This window comes from Pseudomyrmex gracilis, unplaced genomic scaffold, assembly GCF_002006095.1.
Source record: "Pseudomyrmex gracilis isolate BER0280 unplaced genomic scaffold, ASM200609v1 scaffold_2, whole genome shotgun sequence".
In the NCBI taxonomy this organism is placed as follows: domain Eukaryota; kingdom Metazoa; phylum Arthropoda; class Insecta; order Hymenoptera; family Formicidae; genus Pseudomyrmex; species Pseudomyrmex gracilis.
The window spans coordinates 103,352-123,686 of NW_018020586.1; the positions used below are offsets into that span (position 1 = coordinate 103,352).

The window sequence follows — 20,335 nt, forward strand, 5'->3', positions numbered from 1 at the left end:
GTCGCTACTCGCGATTATCGAAAGAGAAATATTTCTGAAAGGTGTGGTGTGCAAAATATCTCTTAGAGATAGTTCGTTTTGGTCGTTTGCCGCACTAGTTTCACGCAATCTTTGCTTGCAATTCACAAAGAAGATAAATAATAAATAAAAGGATCGTAATTATTGCATCAAGCAGACGCAATGTAGTGGTACACGCGTAATGTCGGCGTTATAATTTAATCGGATGAAATCCCGTGAAAGGCATTTCCGCAAAAGGAAAGGAGAATTAAGAGGGAGTGTGTTCCGATTTAATTAAATATTTATCGATATCGATTGTACAACTCATTAGACGTAATCTTCGTAAAATGGCGCAAAATTACGAAACGCGCGTTCGTAATATAAGTACGTATTAAGCAGACATTGAAACGCCTGTTACAGACTGTGCTTTTTCGCATTCCAGGTCTTAAGAAATGTATTCTGTGGGGTAGGCGTCAAACAAATTTCTTTTAAAACCATTTCGATTGATATGAATGTCTGTTTCCCGTCTATTAGCCCTTCGTATCTGTTGGTAGTGCCGTTTCGTGAGATTGTGCAAATCTCAACAAACGGAATTGTTGAACTTTCGATGCTACGACAAAAAACATGGCGAAGCAACGAAAATTAATTAATCCGTTTATTGTCTCTTTTTTTAAAGCGTAACCGTCGATGTTTTACGTAGACATAGATCGTAGTGCTAATGCACCCCCCGCTAAAGAGTACCGTATAGGTGGTAGTCTTATGGGAGCAACAACTGTATACATGTGTACATATACAAAAGACGCCGATACGTATAAGTGTCCTCATATGTAATATATATGTACACGCTTCTTCTCTATTTATAAACAAGACCGAAATAACCCTTATAATTAAGTGTTATAATCGCTGTGTTCGCACTGTTATCAAATATCCGCGTGAATTATATCTCTCCGACACGCGTATCATTATATTCGTAACCAAGCCTTTTTGTGCATTTTTTTCGCGGCTCGTTCTCACGGATTTCCGTGATTCGGAGAACTCCGTGCATGCGAACTCCCACTTCTTGAAAGACGTAGGTGTTTCCAGAATTATCCCGAAATAGTTTATCGATTTTGCAACACCCTCTGGGATTTTCCCAATGACGCTGTGTGTGTGAGATATATAAGACTTGATTTTCTCTTTCTCTTTCTCTCTCTCTCTCTCTCACTCTCACTTCTACCGCTCCAGCGACACAAATCTTTGCAACGAACATCCGACAATTATTCTAATCCTTCATGTACTTCGTAGTCTTTTGGACGTATTTCGAATCTTGTCGTGTTATTTGTAAGTTTTTATCTGAAATATAAAACGGCGAGGGCATGACAGTTTATCTGCTCAGTGAATTATCTTTTTCTTTTTTTTTTTTTCAAGTTTTTTTTTTCATTGTTCATTTTTTTTTTTTCGCGTCGAATCTGTGCGCAAACATCCTCTCTTCATGAATCGCTCGAAAAAAGATCACTAGACACGAGAAACGAGTTATATCCTAGACGACACTGCACGATCACTTGCAGAGTTGTACGACGCGAGGCGTGAGAAACCCTCGGTTTTAGTGACGTCGCCCGGCTCGCCGGACCTGTACGCCCAAGGACGCAGTCGACATTCGACCGACGTCCGACATCCGACCGGACATGCGAACGTGGGCGGTAGCATTCAGGTGAAGCTGGGTTACGATCCCATGCAACTTCAGCTGAACGTCACGATAATTTGCGCCGCGGGGCTCGCGCCAAAGAGCAACGGCCAACCAAGAAATCCTTACGCCAAGGTTTTTCTACTTCCTGACAAAAGGTGGGTCAACATCTAATAATAACATTCTGAAAGAATAAAGTTGATCAATCGTGAATCGCGAGAGAAGAAATTATTCAGAAAAATAATGTAAATTTTTCTGCGCAACGCAATTTGTCGTGTAAATAAAAATTTAAAGAGTATTACAAAAATATACATCAGAGTAAAAAGTCATCGAATGTTAATCGTTGTAATAAAAAAAAGTTTCGATTGTGTTCAACCCGTAGTTTTTCAGTTCGTTTGATTTTATTCAAAGAATTTTTCCGTAACTGTTAAGATCTGCACGTTCGCGTGTTATTATAGCGAGAAATCGAAACGCCGAACGAAGACCGTGGCGAACACAAACGATCCTAGGTGGAATCAAACTTTCGTTTATACGAAAGTCAGACGTTCGGAGCTGCGGAAAAGAGCGCTCGAGATTACGGTCTGGGACTACGCGAGGTACGAGGTGAACGATTTTCTCGGCGAGGCTGTCCTGGAATTGGCAGTATGTCCCTTAGACGAGGAACCAGAATGGCATTCTCTGACTGCTCACGGAGAACACCGGCACTTGAGGTATGAATCGCTCTCGCGAATGCTAGTAGTTCCGATGCCAATACTAAAAGCGATCAAATAAATACCTCGCATCGATACGAATTTCTCGCGGAATGTTTGACAATGTTCCCAATGTTATATCTCGTTTCTGCTTAAATTGTGGTAGAGGCTTTTGCGTTACATGTCTTATCGCTTTTGAACGCCCAAAACCGTACATACCGGGGGAAAAAGAGATGCCAAAAGAGAGAGTCGTTGGTTGATTGTCTTGTCTCTGTTCTTGAATAAAAATCTGATACATGAAATTCGCATTTGAAGCCGTTTCAACAAAATGGCAAATACGAGCCAGCGCTGCTTTCTACTCTGCAGACATTACCAAGATTCCGATGACATGATAGACTGTCATCTTAGTCCACCGTCGACCACCTCGAGATTAAGTGACTCCGACACCTCGGAGTGCGATATTACGGACTGCGACGTGTCGAGAGAACCAAGAAGAACGGCCGACGGTGCCAGCATAAGTAGTATCGGCAGTTCCTCTAGGTAAGATCATCTTTTATATATGTATTTAACACGTCTCGATATTGTGTGTGTATTAATCTCGATTTCTAACGCGAAGGAAAATCACATCGAGCCGTTTGATGACGGAATTTCAACGTTAAACCACGTTCAGAGATTGAAATAAAGAGAAACATTGTAATATAATTTTACGACAAAACGCAAGAGACTCTCAGACTCGCGTTCGAATCATACCGGATTAATTGAGATGAACTTTACGCGTTATTGAAAATCAATATCGCGGTTATTCAAATCCACTACAACAAACGTACTTGACCAGCGGGAATTGCGTTAGTAACCTGACGGCATTGCCTCCCCCTGTGTGACTCTCAAGACCTGGTTTAGGTCTCGTAACCACTGTCGTAACCATTGCCGTAATAGTTACTCTCGTGTTCCTTGTATCGCGGCCTTTATCGTCCATAACACGGGGGAGGCGTGTTTATCCGGGATTTCGTGTGAAATGGTTTCCCGCTATAATTTCTTCCGTCATTAGTTTTCTTCCGCTGGTAACGAGGTTGCGCTGTTTATAATTGACTGTAATTGTTGGAAAAATTAGATTTACATTGCCAACTACGCGATTAGGACATTTTTCACATTGAGGTGTAGATCACAGTTTTTATTCTTAATTTTCCTCGTTGCTTTAAATTCTCTCTTTATTTTTAATTACCTGTAAAGTGTGTAATTGCATTTAACATATAAATTGAAAGTAACAATTACATCGTAATTGTGACAAATAATTCTTGCGATAGCACAAGAGTGATATCAATCGTGTAAGATTTGATTTCTTTTCTCCACTGTGCGATTTAAAAGTAAGCCAAGTGAGGAAAGAAACAAGAACGAATAAACTTATACAAGCGAAATAAATGATTGCGTACGGAAGTTTGTAAAAACGACGAGAGAATCGAATAGGAGGGGTCAATCGGAAGAAAGAGAGAGCGCAAAATCCAAGTTATAAACTGGGCACCAAGCCAATTGACATAGCAGTTGGCCTGCGACTATCGCTAGCTCCGGAAGTCGCAGTCTTAAACTCGTAGCCGTATATTAATATTCCGCGTCGATGATGTCCGATCGTTCTTTGTGAGTAAAAAAGTGCCGAAGCTTCGGCTCTTTGCTGGTAACTGTTTCACGTTCAGTTTGAAGAAACAATAGTGCAAATCGAAATAAAAAAACATTCAAAGTTGAAACGTTATCCGTTTGTAATAATGAACTCTCGTGATCGCGCGTATTTCGAGATAATGTTTGAATAATATTAAATTTCACAACAGTGAAAAACGGTCATTTTGTTGTGATAAATTATTCGTTTTCGTAAATGTAAGTTTCGAAATTTTCATCAACGCACAAATGTGTATTCAATTATTAATAGAAGCAAAAGTTAAAATTTTCGTTGCAATATTAATTATGCTACATTTTACATGAAAATCCGTCAGTATGTGTTCACGCACATATGATATTTAATTTATGATCGTGAAATGTTTTCGGACGGATAAATTACATGCTTATTTGCGCAAACAAAACTCGTTGTAAAAGTAAAATTTGTCTGCATAAATTTCTCGCGGCGACGAACATCGTGACAAATCGAATCAATGTGGCAGATTGTAAATAAAAACGTGGATTATTTTTAATAGGCTTGGTACAGGATATAGAGAGTTGCAGAGATGAAGATGAGTCGAGATATTATCCGACTCTGCACTTCTTTTTGTACCGTAACTTCGATCTGCAAAAGCGTTTTTTGTCAATTAAGCACGTAAAACTTTTTCTTTTTGCAATATCTTTCGAATTGTCGTAAATACGTATGTTGTGTGTTAAAGTATGATGAAGAAAACATTAAAACACAATGACGCGTTGGCCGCGGCCGCGCCCGCTCATTGGCGCCCAATTGTAACGTGTGCTTTGTTATTTATTTTTTAGGTTTCATAATATGCCGTCAAATTATAAGCGGTACGGCCATTACAATTTATATTTCCTCCTTCACGAATCACGCAGTCACATGTCTTGCATCCTCACAGCTAGGGGTTTTTACAAATGGTGCGCGTAGATCAGTCAGTTCAGTCATGCGACATGTCAAAAGGTGTAAATAAAGACGACACAACGAGACGAGAGAGTACTAAGACGCGTGGTCACGTATAGATCAGTTTAAGAAACGGATAATAAAAACAAGCATGAGAATCGTTCGGATAATAAAAAGATAAAATACAATTTTTTAAGAATTGAAGGGAGGGAGGCAAAATACTTCTTTTTTTTCAAAGAGAAGAAACAGTGACTGTGATACAGACGTCGACACGAAACCATCTACTATTGGCGTCGAACGTAATGTTCTAATATTATTTCGTTTCTTCATCGCAGTATTGCGCACGTAAAACATTGAATAAATTATAATGCGCGATAACGTACGATATTATAAATTTTCGGAACAAAAGTTTGTTTTTCGCACGAAAAAAGATAATGAAAAACAAAACGCGCGGGCGACAAAATAGGCGCGGGAAAAATTAAGCGAACCCATGTAGGCACTCTAGACGTCATACTGTCATTGCTTCTTGCATAAACGCATATTACGTACATTAAGTCTTAGATGCGATAAGACATGGCTTCTAGAATGCTTAGTGCATTGCGTCGCATCGGCCGGGGTGGATTGGAAATTTTCTCGAAGCTTGGACTTGCAATCGCTTTTGATCGCGCGTGCGATCCAGTTTTCGAGATTATCCCACGTAGACGTCTCTCTACTTTTCGTTGCCAGAAAACGGCGAGAATCACAATTCCGTATCTGTACATACATTGTATATATTGACACATTTTTCGCACGAATCGATTTTTGATACGCGGCGATACTTTACGCAGTTACTTGGCACTCATCGAACGCACTTACACACGGCATATATTTCTCGTATCTCTCGCTCATGACGAATCTTCGCCGCGCGGACTCTGATTTTTGGCAACGAAAAGAGTCTTGCAATCGAGAACACTGTGTAAACGCCGAAAAAGACTTGACTGCATTGCCGAGTAACTTGGAGCTGCTTCGCGCCAAATTAGAGGAGATATGCACTTGCAGTTTGCGTTCCGAGGAGGTCGTATCGAGCTCATGCTAGAATCTATTGTGCCAAAATAGTACGTGCGAGGACACGTGAGAAATAAGTTTTTGTGAGAGGATTTGTTTGATTTGTTGATCTTTGTTTTTTTATTATTATACTTTGGACGTTTTCTTTCGTCCTCTTGGCGTTGCTCGTTTTTGTTTCAAGCATTCTCTTGATTATATACTTACCTTTTCTGCTTATCTTACCATCCTGGCCGCATGCACTTTGGGAATTAGCGCGAGATCACAGCACTCGCCTCATTTAACTTGTAAGGCACGCAATATTCACTGAATTGATGAAAGAAAATAAAACGCATGCTGGAGCAGCCACCATTCTAGCCCGCCGCTGGAGAGGGAGTTCTGCGCGGACGGTGAACATCGGAGTCGACGAGACATGTCGCCGCAAGGACGCAAGAGAGCCGCTCTTATGATATCCCGCGATCAGCCCGCTTCTATCGGATCAGCTTATCAAACATATCGTAAGGTGAATATTTAAAATTGCTCAATTTATGCCTGCTTTTAAAATTAGTATTATTATAAAATCAGCATCCAATAACGTGTAAAGTTTCTCTAAATTGTAATTAAATTACGTTCGTAAGTACATAATTTATTTATTATTTATATTATTTTTTTGTAAATGCGTATTCTCAGGACGACATCCATCGGGGAATGATGAGTCACAGGTCGCATAGCGCAGCGCCTATGGACTCTCCGAGTGTCAGATACCGAGGAAGGTCTCAGAGTCCCACTGGTCATCGTTCTTTGTCTCCGCCCGAGCAAAGATCCATTCCCTACTTGCACGGATATGTTCATACGACGAGGTATGAAATATCAGCGAAAACTTTCAGCGACTTTCCGAATTAACGCGAGTTTCGGATAGAATAATTGAGATTATTTGTACACTTATGTAGATTTGGCTCAAGATCGGCAACTGCCACTCCCACCGGTTCCCCGAAGAAACGCCAGCTACCTCAAATCCCGGCAGCCTTGAAGGAAAGGGTCGCGCAAGATTTAGAAGAACGAGCGAGGTTTATGAGACACCGCAACAGGCCGTCGATATACAGAAGCACGGGTATGGGAGGTAAGTTTTTTTCGAATTAATCAAAAACGTTGACGATTTTATTATATTAAAATAATCACCATCGATTGCTCTTTGTTTTAAGGCTGGGAAAAGCACTATAGTGGCCTTTCGGACTCTGACCTTCCTTCAATGGGACACGATTCGCTAGCATTATCACACAGTCACGCTCATAGAATACACAGACCGAGGAGAGGACACTTAAGTCCCGACAAGGACATACTCGGTGATCTCGGCGACTCGGACATGGAAAGCATAGCTTCGGTAACGAGCAGTGCCTTTAGTACACAATCGGAACGACCACGTGGATCGAGATTAATGTGAGTATAGTTTTATAATTGTTAACGCTATTTTATACTGTACGGTCGACCTCGCGTTGCGAGGTCAATGTGCAAAGCAACGCGGAGATTCCATAGATTTTTATGAGAATAACTCTGTCAGGGAGGAGTTGAGCGTAGAGTGTGCTCTGTCCAATATAGTCCCGACATCAATAATATACGTCGCTACAACGTCGTGATGCACTTTTATAGATCCGGACTTTTATGTCTCAATATATTAAAATCGATCGGCGCGGGGAGTAACACGCTCACAAGCTCAACCCCTTAAGTCAAGGATAATCCCTGGATTAAATGGACATTGTCGGCTAAATGGATTCCCCCCGTAGTTGCACTCTTCCACATCCTGCTTGTGTGTCAATGTGTTCCAGCGTTCCTCCCCTCGTCTTTCTCTATAAAAGCGATTAGATTGCACTTCCTATGCACGATGTCAATGTCCATTTAATAATGCCCCATTCTTAAGAAAAGCAGGGATCCAGTGCGTAGCGTTGGTCGAACGGTTTTTAGGTAGTTGTGTTGCTCGTCACGTGACGTAAAGAAAAAAAAGGAAGAGAAAGAATGAAAGAAAGAAAAAAAAGCATTGCGAAGCATATCGATCGCCGCGTGTCTCTTCTGAAATGCCGACCCGTTGCTCTCGGCGAGAAAATCGACAGAATCGAGTTCTGAGATTTCATGACCGATACGCGTTCGATCGATCGCGAACGCGCGGCAGATTAAAAAATAAAAAAAAAAAAAAAAATAACAAGAAGAGAAAAAACAAAGAGAAACAAAAGCGGAATGGGCCCACCCTTTGGTTGTGTTTCGCAAGAGCGCTAAACTCTCTATATGAAAAACATTGTTTGCAGACCGACAGTTAAAAACGTTTTAATACCCGGTGTCATATTTCCCATGCCCCAGCCCCTTAGGCGCACTAGGCGCAGGCACAAACTTAGGGTACCCTGCAGTGAATGTTATTGTCCGAACAACAGCAATCCCACCAAATCACCCCGAAGCAACAACCCCGGCAACTATCCCGACCCATATCCCCTCGTACGGAGCAAGTCCGCAGTGGTACGCTCGTTGTACAAAAAGTTGCGTACGCCCTTCACGAGATCGCAGACCGTCGACGAGAATATACTAAGATATTACAGCCCCGAGACCAGCGAGTACAGCGTTTCCGAGGGGTACATACTCAGACCAGAGCGACACGTAGACGGTAGCGCTGAGAATCGTATACCGGAGATCTATATCGAGGACTGCCTGCGCGTCGATTTTAACGATAGTTTCGTGAAGAAGTATTCGGCATCGCGCGAACACGACGAGTCCGTGGCAATGACGGCAACGACGACAACGGGACGACCGGTTGTCTCGAGTGATGATCCAACCGACTTTCCTGATCATCTCGACATTAGGAGTTTAGACGCTAGTTTGCATCCGCGTAGATCTTTTTTATCCGCTAAGGCTAGGAGCTTCGACGTGATGCACGATACATACGGTGATCGTTTCGGTACCAGGCCAGGCTCCGTCGGTCTGCTATCGCGCCGGGCGAAGAGTTTCGAGTACGAGAGCATTTCGAGCAACATATTCAGCGACGACAGTCTCAGGACAGCCCGGAGAAAGCTCAAGCGGAATCTCTCTCTCAGCGACGCCGGATACGGTGACAAGATACCAGCGCTGGGCGATCAGAGCAAGTCCTACTACGATTCGAACGGTGATGACAAAGTGCCTACGAGTCTCTTAAGTAAAGAGACGAATTACGATTTCCTGCCCGAGCAGGATCACAAGCCGTTCTACGGATACGACTCGGAGCTCAGTTGCGGCGAAACGGAGATATACGTTCCGAGTTTCGAGGCGAAGAATATCGAAACCAGCGATTCGTACAAGCCTTCGTACTTAGCTGACGATAATAGTCTCTTTAGTAAAGACCGCGCCAATCTTAGGAACATTCTGGACAAAGAGGATACCGGTAAGAGAAAATACGTGGACGCGAGCTACTTGGATCACAATTCGTCGTACATCACGGACATATCGTCGGAAAAGAAAATGAAGAACATGGAAAGTAACGTTCGCACTTCGATCGGCGATCATATCTACTGTAGCATCGACGACGCTCTGACGACCGGCCGTTCCTATCGAGAAGACGGCTACAAGGATTACAAGGAGTGGGATTCCGACTACGACGAAGGATTCATAGAACGTGATAAGAGTGACGATTACGAGCAGAAGCAGTTGAATTATCTGAACGAGAACATGCGAGATTTGAGAATCGGCGAATCGATGTACAACAGAGAGTATTTCGACGACCAGATGGATCGCGCCGTTCGAAAATGTTACGCACAGTCCGACGACGATCACGCCAAGCACAGCGATTACATCAGTTATCGTCCCCTCGATGATTACGATTATCAAACGACCACGCACAGTTCCGGCAAGGCGGAGATCTACGAGAACGATTCCTCGCCGCGAAGACGAAGACGAAGAAGCAGAAGAGGTAGTAAAGAGGGTAGCGTAGGTGACTACGAGAGCTTGCAGAGCAGAAACGCATCAGGTGTTCAATCGAGATTAAACGAGAGCAAGAGACTGAGAGAGCTCCAGCGAACGGAGTCTACGCCGACCTTACACTCGGACGAGGATCTAAGCTCGACTGCGGATCGCACCAGACGCATGTACCGCCGTAAGCGGAACAGCAGCTGTCCCGAGAGCAGAGATCTGCGAGTGCGCGACACCCCGACGACATCCCGACGAGGACGTGACGAAGAAAGAACGTCGAATTTCGTGCTGGACTCCGACGAGGAGTTCGGTTCCATGGAGACGGTAGTCGGGGCCGATTATTTCCGTCGGAGTTCGGGCTTCGAGGCCGGTAGATCGGGCTACTTTGACGCGGAACAAGATCGTAGTAGCTACGTAGACTCAAGATACGATTACGAGGACCGATATCAGGAACGCGGTTATCCGCGCGAACTAGTTAGGTCAGGGTCGCAACGTGCCTCGGGTCGCGAGACGCCGCGGCACGGGTCGCGCGCTAGGCGTAAGAGTAGTTGCCCCGAGTGTCGTGAGCTATCGCTGTCCCCCGCGGAATTAGGTAGGTCGGGATCGCTGTCGCGAAAGGGTGACGACACTCGGCGGTCATCGTTAGAAACGAAGCATAGATATCGTAGGCGGAACAGCAGCTGTCCGGAGGCTAGGGATCTCGAAATGCTCGAGAAGAGGCAGCGGCAGCAGCAACACGGGCAGCGCCATCAACACCAACAGCGGCGCCCGAGTCAGCAGCAGCAGCAGCAGCAACAGCAACTGCAGCAGCAGCCGCAGCAGCAGCCGCAGGGAAGTAGTAAGAGGAACGTGGCGATCAGCGACACCCTCGAGTACTACGAGTACTCGATGGAGAGCGAGAGCCAGTGCAGCGAGAACTGCGGATTTGGCCCGTGCGATCCGCGTAGGCCCCGTAACCGAGCACCCCGCCCTGGTAACGCTAATTCGAGTCTCTTTGATTCCCAAACCGCTACCTCCGACACTGCTAAAAACTACCACCCACGGGCCGACGATCATCACCACCAACACCCACAAAACACGAAAACGTCGCCGCTCGCCAATATCGCCGACGTGGCGTCCCTGCTGTCGCCGTCGTCCTCCGGACCGTCATCCTTTGGGCCGTCGTCGTCCGCCCGGCGACGATCCCGAAAAAAATCCTCTTACGACACCGCTGACGCTACCTCCCCCACCGCCGCCGCCACTGACGACACTCGGAATCGTCGCTCTTCGTCCATGCCCGAAAGCAGGGAGTACAGCGGCCAGTCGAGCTCGTACGAGAAGACGTCGTCCAGACATCAGGTCACCGACAACGGGCACGACGACAAGAGGAACCAGTTCACGAGAAGTCTCAGCAACGCCGACGTGCCCCAAGACGAGAAAGGTGAGACAAAGAGATTTTTGACTCTCTAATATGAAAACACTATGGATTATATATGTATATGTGGTAGCGTTACTTTCTGTAGTTAACTGTTTTCATTTGTCTGTGTATATTATTATTTCTATACGGATGTCGAGATTAGTTTTAAATTAATCATGTGCCTACCGTATATGAAAGACTTTCGTCTTTCTTTTTAACCAAAATTTTGTTCGATATCTAGCTGCAGTCTGATTCTCACATAAGAACGGTATCGATTTTACCGTCACGACGCCTGTGTGACGTATAGTCAAGAGAGCGAAGACAAAGTTCCGTAGAGGAGAAACATAAATTTTCGTCGGGATTTACAGTCACGAACTCGTTGCACTCGTTGCATTTAGCGGTAGTTAGTAAACTGCGGACATATATCCAACGTTACCAAAGTTTTCTCCTCCTCTCCCCCGCCTTCACGAAGTCACGAAGGTCTTTGTCTGTCATTCAGCAAAGATCGGACACGCATCGCTTCGGTGATGTTGATAAAAAAAAAAAAACAAATTTCGCCGATCAAGATTAATGTACAAACAAAAAATCTATTAACTCTGTCTTGTTTTATTTCTATTATTTTTCAAAACTGTAGCACACCACAGACGTAGCATTCTGGAAACACGGCCCACGTTGTGTAGTTCTTACACTTGACGCTCGTAGATCGCGCTAATTTACTTCTACGTGTGTATATATACAACAACTTATCCTTGTTTCGTAGACACGGGTAGTTTCAGCGACACGGCGATTGCTCTTAACGTTGAAGACGCGTCGAGAAGAGGCCGCAAGAGCTCGCCGGGAAGTAAAAGCGGAAGCGGAAGCAGCAGCGGAAGCGCGGTACAATATCAAGCCGGTCTGGGCAAGAAGAGTAACAGCACCAGCCAGTTGTCCGCGACAGGTAACACATTGTCACACTGGCCATTTCTAGTTGAAAATTTGCGTTTATAGTCTTTGCGGTGTTACATGCGTAGTCGATTTTTTCATTCAATGGATCGATATCGTTGCGTTACACGCCGCGGAAAAGAACGTTTCTCGGTGCGCGCCTATTTAGAACGTATTTTTTTGATCAATGTGCGACATCATCTCACGCGACATTAGACAGTTTTCTCTCTATATATACATACATATATATATATATATATTCTTGACGTTTATATCTTCTCTCTCTCTTTAGTGAAGAGGAAATCGTTTTCTTCAGAACATATGTCTCTACGATATTTCGTAAATTAGGATTAGCGTAGTTTCTTTAGCATCGTATAGTTTGTAGATGTCAACGGTGTGCTCTCGCTATGTGTACAAATAAGGGCGAGTGACAAAGAACAAATTCAATAGCTCTCGGACGGGGAAAAAAAAGTTTCGATCAGCCTGTAACGCGATGTAACGGGGAAAAAAAACGCAAAAATAAGAGAGAATGAGGAACTACGCGGATAAGAAAAAATAACGTTGCTAATACAAATGATCGAACAAACGCAAATAACAAGCTGTCATTAAACATTCAATTATCACCGACGGAGTAAACGATAACAAGAGCATACCGTAAACAAGCAAAAAACCTAGTAAACGGGGCAGTATGTACATTCTAATTGTATTCTTCTTTTCTCCGCCATTTCTCCTCATCTCTATCCGCCTCTCTTCGACCATGAACACATTCACACTTTACTTCTACCAACCAACCACCTCTCGACGCTGGGGGACCATTCACGTCATCGATCTGCACCCACCTGCACGATTTCTCATCGCGGCGGTCGTCCGATCGTCGCCCGCGCGCTCGCGCGCGTTCACCGAACACTCCATCCGGATTCACCGATCGATTTGCCTGGACCGATCGCCACTGTTTCGCAACCAATAAAAAAAACCTCGAATCGATACTTTCCGTGAAATCAACATATACGTCTGTTAAATCAAATCCGATAATAATCGACACCACGTTTACAACCGTTGCTCTTTTGCAACGGTCTTCGCCACCACCACGAAAAAAAAACCAAAACTATATCACGCAAAAAACCATAACATGCCACGTGCGTCTGTTGGTGGTACATGCGTGGGCGAGGAAGGACGGAAACGGCGGCTGGGTTTCGGGAAGAAGGGGAAGTCGTCCTTTACAGTTCACAGGAGCGAGGAGGTCTTGCCGCCGGAGGATACGGTCGGTAGCGGTAGGAGCGGCCGGCAGCCAAGCTCCGCGAGCAGCGACGGCGAGGGGAGCGGCGACGGGGACAGGTCCGACTCAAGCTCTCTCTCTCTCTCTCAGTAGAAACTCTTCTTTCTTTTTTCATCTTTCGTTTTTAATTTTCCTCATATATTTTCGCACACATTGCGCGGGAGCGACCGACAACACGGTGACATCGTCGACGAACGGAAGTCCGTTCTGTTACTGTTTCAGCGGCGCTGAATTCCGAATCCAAAGACCAGAGACGTCAAATTCGCATATATTTCAAAACAAATATGATGACATATGATATAACGTGTATATTGCGCACACAGAAATTATATTGCGCGAAAATTTATGTCAAATTATCGAATAGACTGTGTTTAGGTTGAATTTCGTTAATTAAATTGGATCAAGCCTTCGACGAAATGTGAGTACACGTTGCAGGAGGACGTTAGGAAGAACAAGAGATTATTGTCCAAGCCGCGACACCGACGTTATATAACAGCACAACAATGAAACACACCACACATCACTCTTTTAGAAGCCGTGCTTTAGCCAGAGTCGTGCGAGTCTCTCTCGTGATTGTTATCGGAAAATACTCTCTTTTCTTTAAGAAGCTCAAAAGCGGATCTGCGAAAGATCCTCTCGCATCACATATATATATATATAAAATATATTGTGAGAATATGTGTGTTTTTTCTATTTGAATAATCGAAGAAAGTATTTTGCGAAGATTGCACGTTTCTTCAAATAGTCACGAGGTGATTCTTCCTTCTCGTTATTCTAGATCGTAGATGCTATTTCTACGTAGCATTGATCCGTTATTTCTAGAGGAACGTTCGCACGAGTTTCCTGGGCTGTGTAACATCGCCATTTTTTCGCCAACTGTCAAATTGTCTCTCGTTGATTAAAATGCTTCCGAAAAAAACCAGACGCAAAATCAGCGTTGCCATTGGTCACATTGTCGATTATATGACGCAAATCCATGCAGATCAGGAAACTCAAATCCTAGTTGCACAATTATAGCTGTGCTGGCGCCTTTTCGTGACTCTAGAATAGTGTCGGCACCGTGTGTCACGTTATAATCGTTATTATTCCGTTTTCATACAGCTTTTGAAATCTAGATCGTCGCGTGGTCAATTTGAGTTTCTCGATAGCATCGAGGTAAGTTGGCCACATCTAATACATTATATATATTTTTATTCATTTTCTTAGAAGTCGCTGTTGTTGATACGTGCTTCAGGTGAGAGTGCGCTGCTCACACGGCTTTTGACTTTTCGATGTCCTGAATCGTTGCAGCGCTTTTACAAGCATATATGTATATATATATATATACATATATATTTTATATATACATATATATATATATACACATATCTATGTTACAATACATATTTCTGCGATTATTGATTACGAATCTCCGTTGGATGTGCTATCAAATATTTACATTATTGCCGGACAATCCTTACGTACTATCCGACTTGATAATTTTATACGAATCCCCTTGCATTATAAAAACTTTGTGACCTTCGCAGAGGATTATGGATTGCGTGCGTAACATTTGTTATATTTATTATTTCAACTGTGTACCTAAGAAGCGTCCGGGAATATATATAAATAATCTAGTGGTAGATGTACATACATTGAGTGGCTCTTCTAGATTTGCGGCTAATTAAAAAATTTACGTGTAACACATTAGCGTATAAAAAAACGTATTGTTAATCAAGTTTTTAATGTAGTTACAATTAATGATTTTGTTTTTATGTAATTTATAATATTTTCTCGACAGCTCGCGTGGATTAAGATAGAATAGAGAGATTTTCACGTGATCATCGAAATCCTGTTTTTTATTTGTGCTTACTCGCGCTCTGTTTTACACATAGCAGGACACAAATTTTATTGAACCATCAGTGATACAACTAGCTTGTCTCGTCGTGTATCGTCTGTGTTTAGAGCAATCTCAGAAAAACTTGTGCCAAATACAATATTCACGCTCTACCACAATATTCTCTACCACAATATTCACGCATAAAAAAACGTCACAGTTTTATTATTTGCGATACAATGTGGGTCTCGAAATATATAATTTTAATGTTTCACACAGGACAATACTGAGATTAGATATGTTATCTGTTTTTGGTGTCAAATGCAAATGTTCGCGCAATATTTATCTCCTGTCACACCAAGTATCACGACACTTCAAATCTCACGATATTTCCTTTCTTCACACATGTACACAATTTTCATTGTTTTCTTGAATCACAACATACACACACACACACACAATTTCCTTTCAGCTCTTATTACTAATAAAAACTGATTTTAAGAAACAAGCAGAGAGAGATCGAGCGGCAAAAGAGCGAAAAAGTATGTGAGGGAAGAAGTTTAACGTAAGGGCGGAAGAAACAGAGAGGAAGAGAGAGAAAGAGATTAGCCGACGAAATGTGTCGTATGTGCTGAAATCGTTCGTGTTCGTTGTTCTGCGAGATTTCATCGCTACGGAGACGAAATTAAATATTATAAAAGATCAGGCATTTCGGCGGCACGTTGGACGGTCCGGATGAGGCGAGCTGCTGCAGCTTTACCCTGGCACGCAAGCGGTTTTAGTGCAAAAAACAAACAAAAAACAACAATAGTTTAGCGATATTTCTTGTTTGGTTTACAACGCAGAGTGTGGCGGGATGGTCTACGGCGGTGGAAGCGCCGGCGCCGTGGCGCGCGGTGCCGGCTTCGCGAACCGGAAGCGCAACAGCACGCCGAGCAGCATACTACGATCCGAGGAAATTCTGCCGGTCTACCAGCGCTTTGACAGCAAACAGGCAGGATCGGCAGCCAGCGATACCGCCGGAAGTCTCAACTCGATCTCTAGTTCCGAAGGAAGCTCGTAAGTAGTGGACTTCACCTGTGGCGACCAATTCTGCAAGCGGAACTGCGAGATTCCTGATACATACACTCTTACTTCTCTCTCTCTCTTCTCTCTTCTCTCTCTCTCTCTTTCTCTCTCTATCTCTATCTCTATCTCTATCTCTATCTCTATCTCTATCTCTATCTCTATTTCTATCTCTATCTTTATCTCTCTCTCTCTTCTCTGTCTCTATCTCTCTAAATTTTTCTTGCTTTCTTTTCACCTCTATCTGTCTATCTATCTCCCTCTCTCAACCATCTGCTAATCCTGTTAAGTTTTGATCTTCCTATCTAATTTATTGGTTCTCAATTCTCTACATTCTGCCCCTCTATAGGCCGCGTGCACGTTGACTAAACGAGAAGCTGTGAGCTGTAAGTTGTGCAAAGTGCGATGAGTGAGTTTATTTGTTAATCTTTCTACTACCAAAAGGTAAATAAAAAATTATTTTCTGGCTAGAAGAATTATGCTCTTCTTAGTAGTATAAAAGATATTTAAAATGTCGTCTTTTAAGAAGATTGTGAAGAAAACCGTTTGGTGAAGTGGAAAGATGAAATAAACCGCGAATTTATGTTTTTTCGAAATATTTGTGAATTCTACAGTAGAAAAATTATTTTATATATTATTTTAATATATATATATATATATATATATATATATATATACATATATATACATATATATATGCTCACACAATTCGCAACTCATTGCGTATCGTTTGTTAATGTACACGCTAGCTTATATTGTCTTCTCACTTTTCACCCTAATCTGGGTTTATTCTTTGTTGTTCACAAATCGTGTGTAAAAGGAAAGCGATATATAAATTTGAAAAAATTGACGTATATATAAATTTCGGAAAATATTTCAATTAAATAAACATTCCAAATATAACAGACGCTATTAAAATAATTACGTAAACAAAGAATAATCCCTCTGTTAATTTACTTTTTCTTATGTGTGTGTGTGTGCGCGCGCTAAGATCTATCTACACAGCTTCAAGTCGATTATTATATATTCAAATGTAATATAATTAAAAATTATCAATGTTTTCATAATTTAGACTGTTTAATTGTTTAAATAATTGTCACGTATATTTTCCTCATACCTTTTCGATTTCTCTCAATTTGTAATTTATGGATTATTTATCTTTTTCATAATCGCAGTTTATTTCTCGATTTTTATCATGAACTATAAAAATGACGTATAATTATAAAATAAAACAAAGATTTATATTGCGTATTTAAAAATTAATGCATCGTATATTGCTTTTGATTATTTCAGCTTTTAATTCTTGATATAAAAATTAGATAATTATATCCATGTGTGATAACTTCTTAATTGTAATCAGAACTATGGTTTAGGAAATATGCAATACTGTTTTGTATAAAAAAACATTTACATGCAAATTTCTTAAATGCGAGGAAGAAATATCTATTTATCAAAAACAAAGTGTAGTCTTCGACGAACAGACTGGAAACTTATATATTCTGCTATCTTTTTCTGTCTTCTTTCACGTTCGGCATTCTTCCATATCCCTGCTTCAGAAACAGAAGTGCCCATTTATAAAAATATATTGTCGTCCATTATATCGGTGTTGTTGTCGTCTTGGCTTTAATTGCTTGATTGTGGCAAATGATTGTATTCGCATTAATTCGGAGCACCGTTGCACATATAAACACGCACTTTTTGTGTCTATTCTACATGTCAGTGTGATCGTTATCGCGGACTCATTCTCTCTCCCCTCACATGGTAAGAACGAAACATATTGTGAATATGCAGAATGTTTCCCGAGAATGTCTTCGCAGGACCGTTCTACTCCCAGTGGTTTTTTCCATATACTTCTGTACAATATTTATTGTCTTTTATACATATATATATATAGTGGACTATTCATCGACGTTCCTTGGAAAGCAGTTCCCTCGCCTTATGGATTTGTGTGTTATCCGTTTTGATAAAGTGTATTTTATATATCGTAGAATAGATATTTTGTAACAGAACACAGTGTATCTCTTTCTCGTAGAATATGCGCCGAATCGAAAAAACAACAATTTTCAATTAAGTATTACATATATTATAGAGTAAAAAGTGAAGAAAAAGAAATGTTTTATCAATTCGGCACAAAAATATACATTTAAAGAATAATGATATATCGATAATTTTATCCCTTTTTTGGCAGCGATATTTTTCACTCAAATATAGTTAAAAGAATTTTAAAGGGAAAAGTGATTGACTGTAATCGGATGATGTGTGAACTTGTTTTCGTGCGAGTTTGGAGATTCAAATATAATCGTAGTCACTAAGTAATGATATTTTAATATTAAAATCATGATGCAATACGTTTTTTTCACTCAACAACACAATTAGGCTACAACTACTCTGCTACTCCGCTACTAATCGGAAAAGATCTACTTTGTTTCATATTGACGACAAAAAAATACTTAATTTTGTAAGTATAGGTAGTTGTTAAATTAATAAGTTTTGAGAGTAAGATATATAAGATTGTAGTCGCGAGGACATATCTACACTCTTTAAGGAGAAGAACGTTCGAAAAGTGTTTAGCATTTATTAACGTGAATCTTCTCTCTCAACGACGCGTTATCGACAAGTAAGTTAATAAACTTTTTTTCAATCAATTTTTTTCGTTCCTATATAAGATCTTAGTGGAGCATGTTAAGTAGATAAAAAGTAGATTGAAGCGAAGAAACAGTACTCAGTCTTGCGCGATAATCTACAACTTTCCTATTAAAGTTGTATACAACGTAAGACTATTTTATATTTTTCTGATCTCTTAATTTTGAATCGATTGAAATGTTTATATCTTTTTTCGCGAAAGATTATTTTGAAATAGATTGATTGCTGTTTTTTCATTTATATAAATTAATTACCTAAATTAATATACCTTTCTGCGTTTAGATTAAAATGCATGCGTTAACAGTCTGGTATGGTTTTGAATTTATATTACCTCTTTTGATCTTCTTTCATGTGTATAATATATATTTACTCACTACACTCTAACACTCTCTACACTTTCAGCGTGAGTTCTTCTTATCTCAAATTGAATGAGGTGTGTTCTCTCTCTCTTTTACAACTTTCGTCGAAGGCTTCTGAGAATTTTCCCTCGCTCCTGCGGAATAGTATTTTTGTTTTGATTTTTCTTTTTCAACATTATCATTGCATCGGTTCTTTTGAATAAATATCCTAATTTGCGGCTTGCAGTTTTCGCGTTTTTTTTTTAATCGTAAATTATACGATCTTTATAATAAATTTGAAATTAAAATTGAGAAAAACTATAAATTAGTTTTTGTTAACATTGCTCGTACGATAAGCACTGTAAGCTAGATTTTTACTGTTTCTCTCAATATTTTCTTTTACTCTCTCTCTCTAAAAACGTTTTCCGCGAATCATATTTCATACTTTTCGCAATATATTCCGAATGAGCTGCGTTCCTTTGCTAAATGAGTAATTTTGAAAATCGCAGTTGGTCTCCCAGTCTGCGAATGGCAGGCGAAGGGCAGTTGAGAGACTTCATCGAAGATCTTGGACCGGGTCAAGTGGTCGGAAGACAAGCACTTGGTGCCCATTGCCTCGGCGAGATTCAACTATCGTTGAGCCACACGAGGGGTTACCTTGAAGTAGAGGTCATACGTGCCAAAGACCTTAAACCGAAACAAGGCAGCAAAGTGATACCAGGTGAGTTACTTCGATGAAAGTTTTGAGAGCGCCAATATATACGCGACATAATTATTTAACTGAATTTTTATTTCAGCTCCATACGTAAAACTTTATCTGGTGAACGGCAAGAGATGTATAGAAAAAGCGAAAACAGCGATGGCGAGAAAAACATTGGATCCGTTCTATCAACAGTTATTGGCTTTCAAAGAAAACTGCCGAGGTTGTATATTACAGGTATGCTATACTACATCACTGTTGTTTTTTTTTTAGTATGTTTTAATTAATTCTTACAATGTTTATATTAAAATGTTTATGTTTACAATG

At 41.3% G+C, this 20,335-nt stretch overlaps 1 protein-coding gene across 3 annotated transcripts in view; it reads left to right on the forward strand.

The window, feature by feature from the left end:
• LOC109854169 (regulating synaptic membrane exocytosis protein 2) overlaps positions 1 to 20,335 on the forward strand; it is a 55,333-nt gene that overhangs the window by 31,409 nt on the left and 3,589 nt on the right. For 2 of the 3 annotated variants that reach the window (XR_002250188.1, XM_020427007.1), the window contains exons 10-23: positions 440 to 463; positions 1,545 to 1,818; positions 2,119 to 2,370; positions 2,716 to 2,889; positions 4,813 to 4,842; positions 6,299 to 6,455; positions 6,623 to 6,792; positions 6,883 to 7,052; positions 7,135 to 7,369; positions 11,140 to 11,273; positions 12,010 to 12,186; positions 13,343 to 13,505; positions 19,818 to 20,029; positions 20,106 to 20,245. Coding sequence is in view for 2 of the 3 variants with exons in the window: in XM_020427007.1 (XP_020282596.1) it covers positions 440 to 463; positions 1,545 to 1,818; positions 2,119 to 2,370; positions 2,716 to 2,889; positions 4,813 to 4,842; positions 6,299 to 6,455; positions 6,623 to 6,792; positions 6,883 to 7,052; positions 7,135 to 7,369; positions 11,140 to 11,273; positions 12,010 to 12,186; positions 13,343 to 13,505; positions 19,818 to 20,029; positions 20,106 to 20,245 (2,312 nt within the window). In the remaining variant the exon portion in view is untranslated. Of the gene's footprint in view, positions 1 to 439; positions 464 to 1,544; positions 1,819 to 2,118; positions 2,371 to 2,715; positions 2,890 to 4,812; positions 4,843 to 6,298; positions 6,456 to 6,622; positions 6,793 to 6,882; positions 7,053 to 7,134; positions 7,370 to 11,139; positions 11,274 to 12,009; positions 12,187 to 13,342; positions 13,506 to 19,817; positions 20,030 to 20,105; positions 20,246 to 20,335 lie in introns of those variants that run through there. The other variant, XM_020427016.1, reaches the window with a different exon arrangement.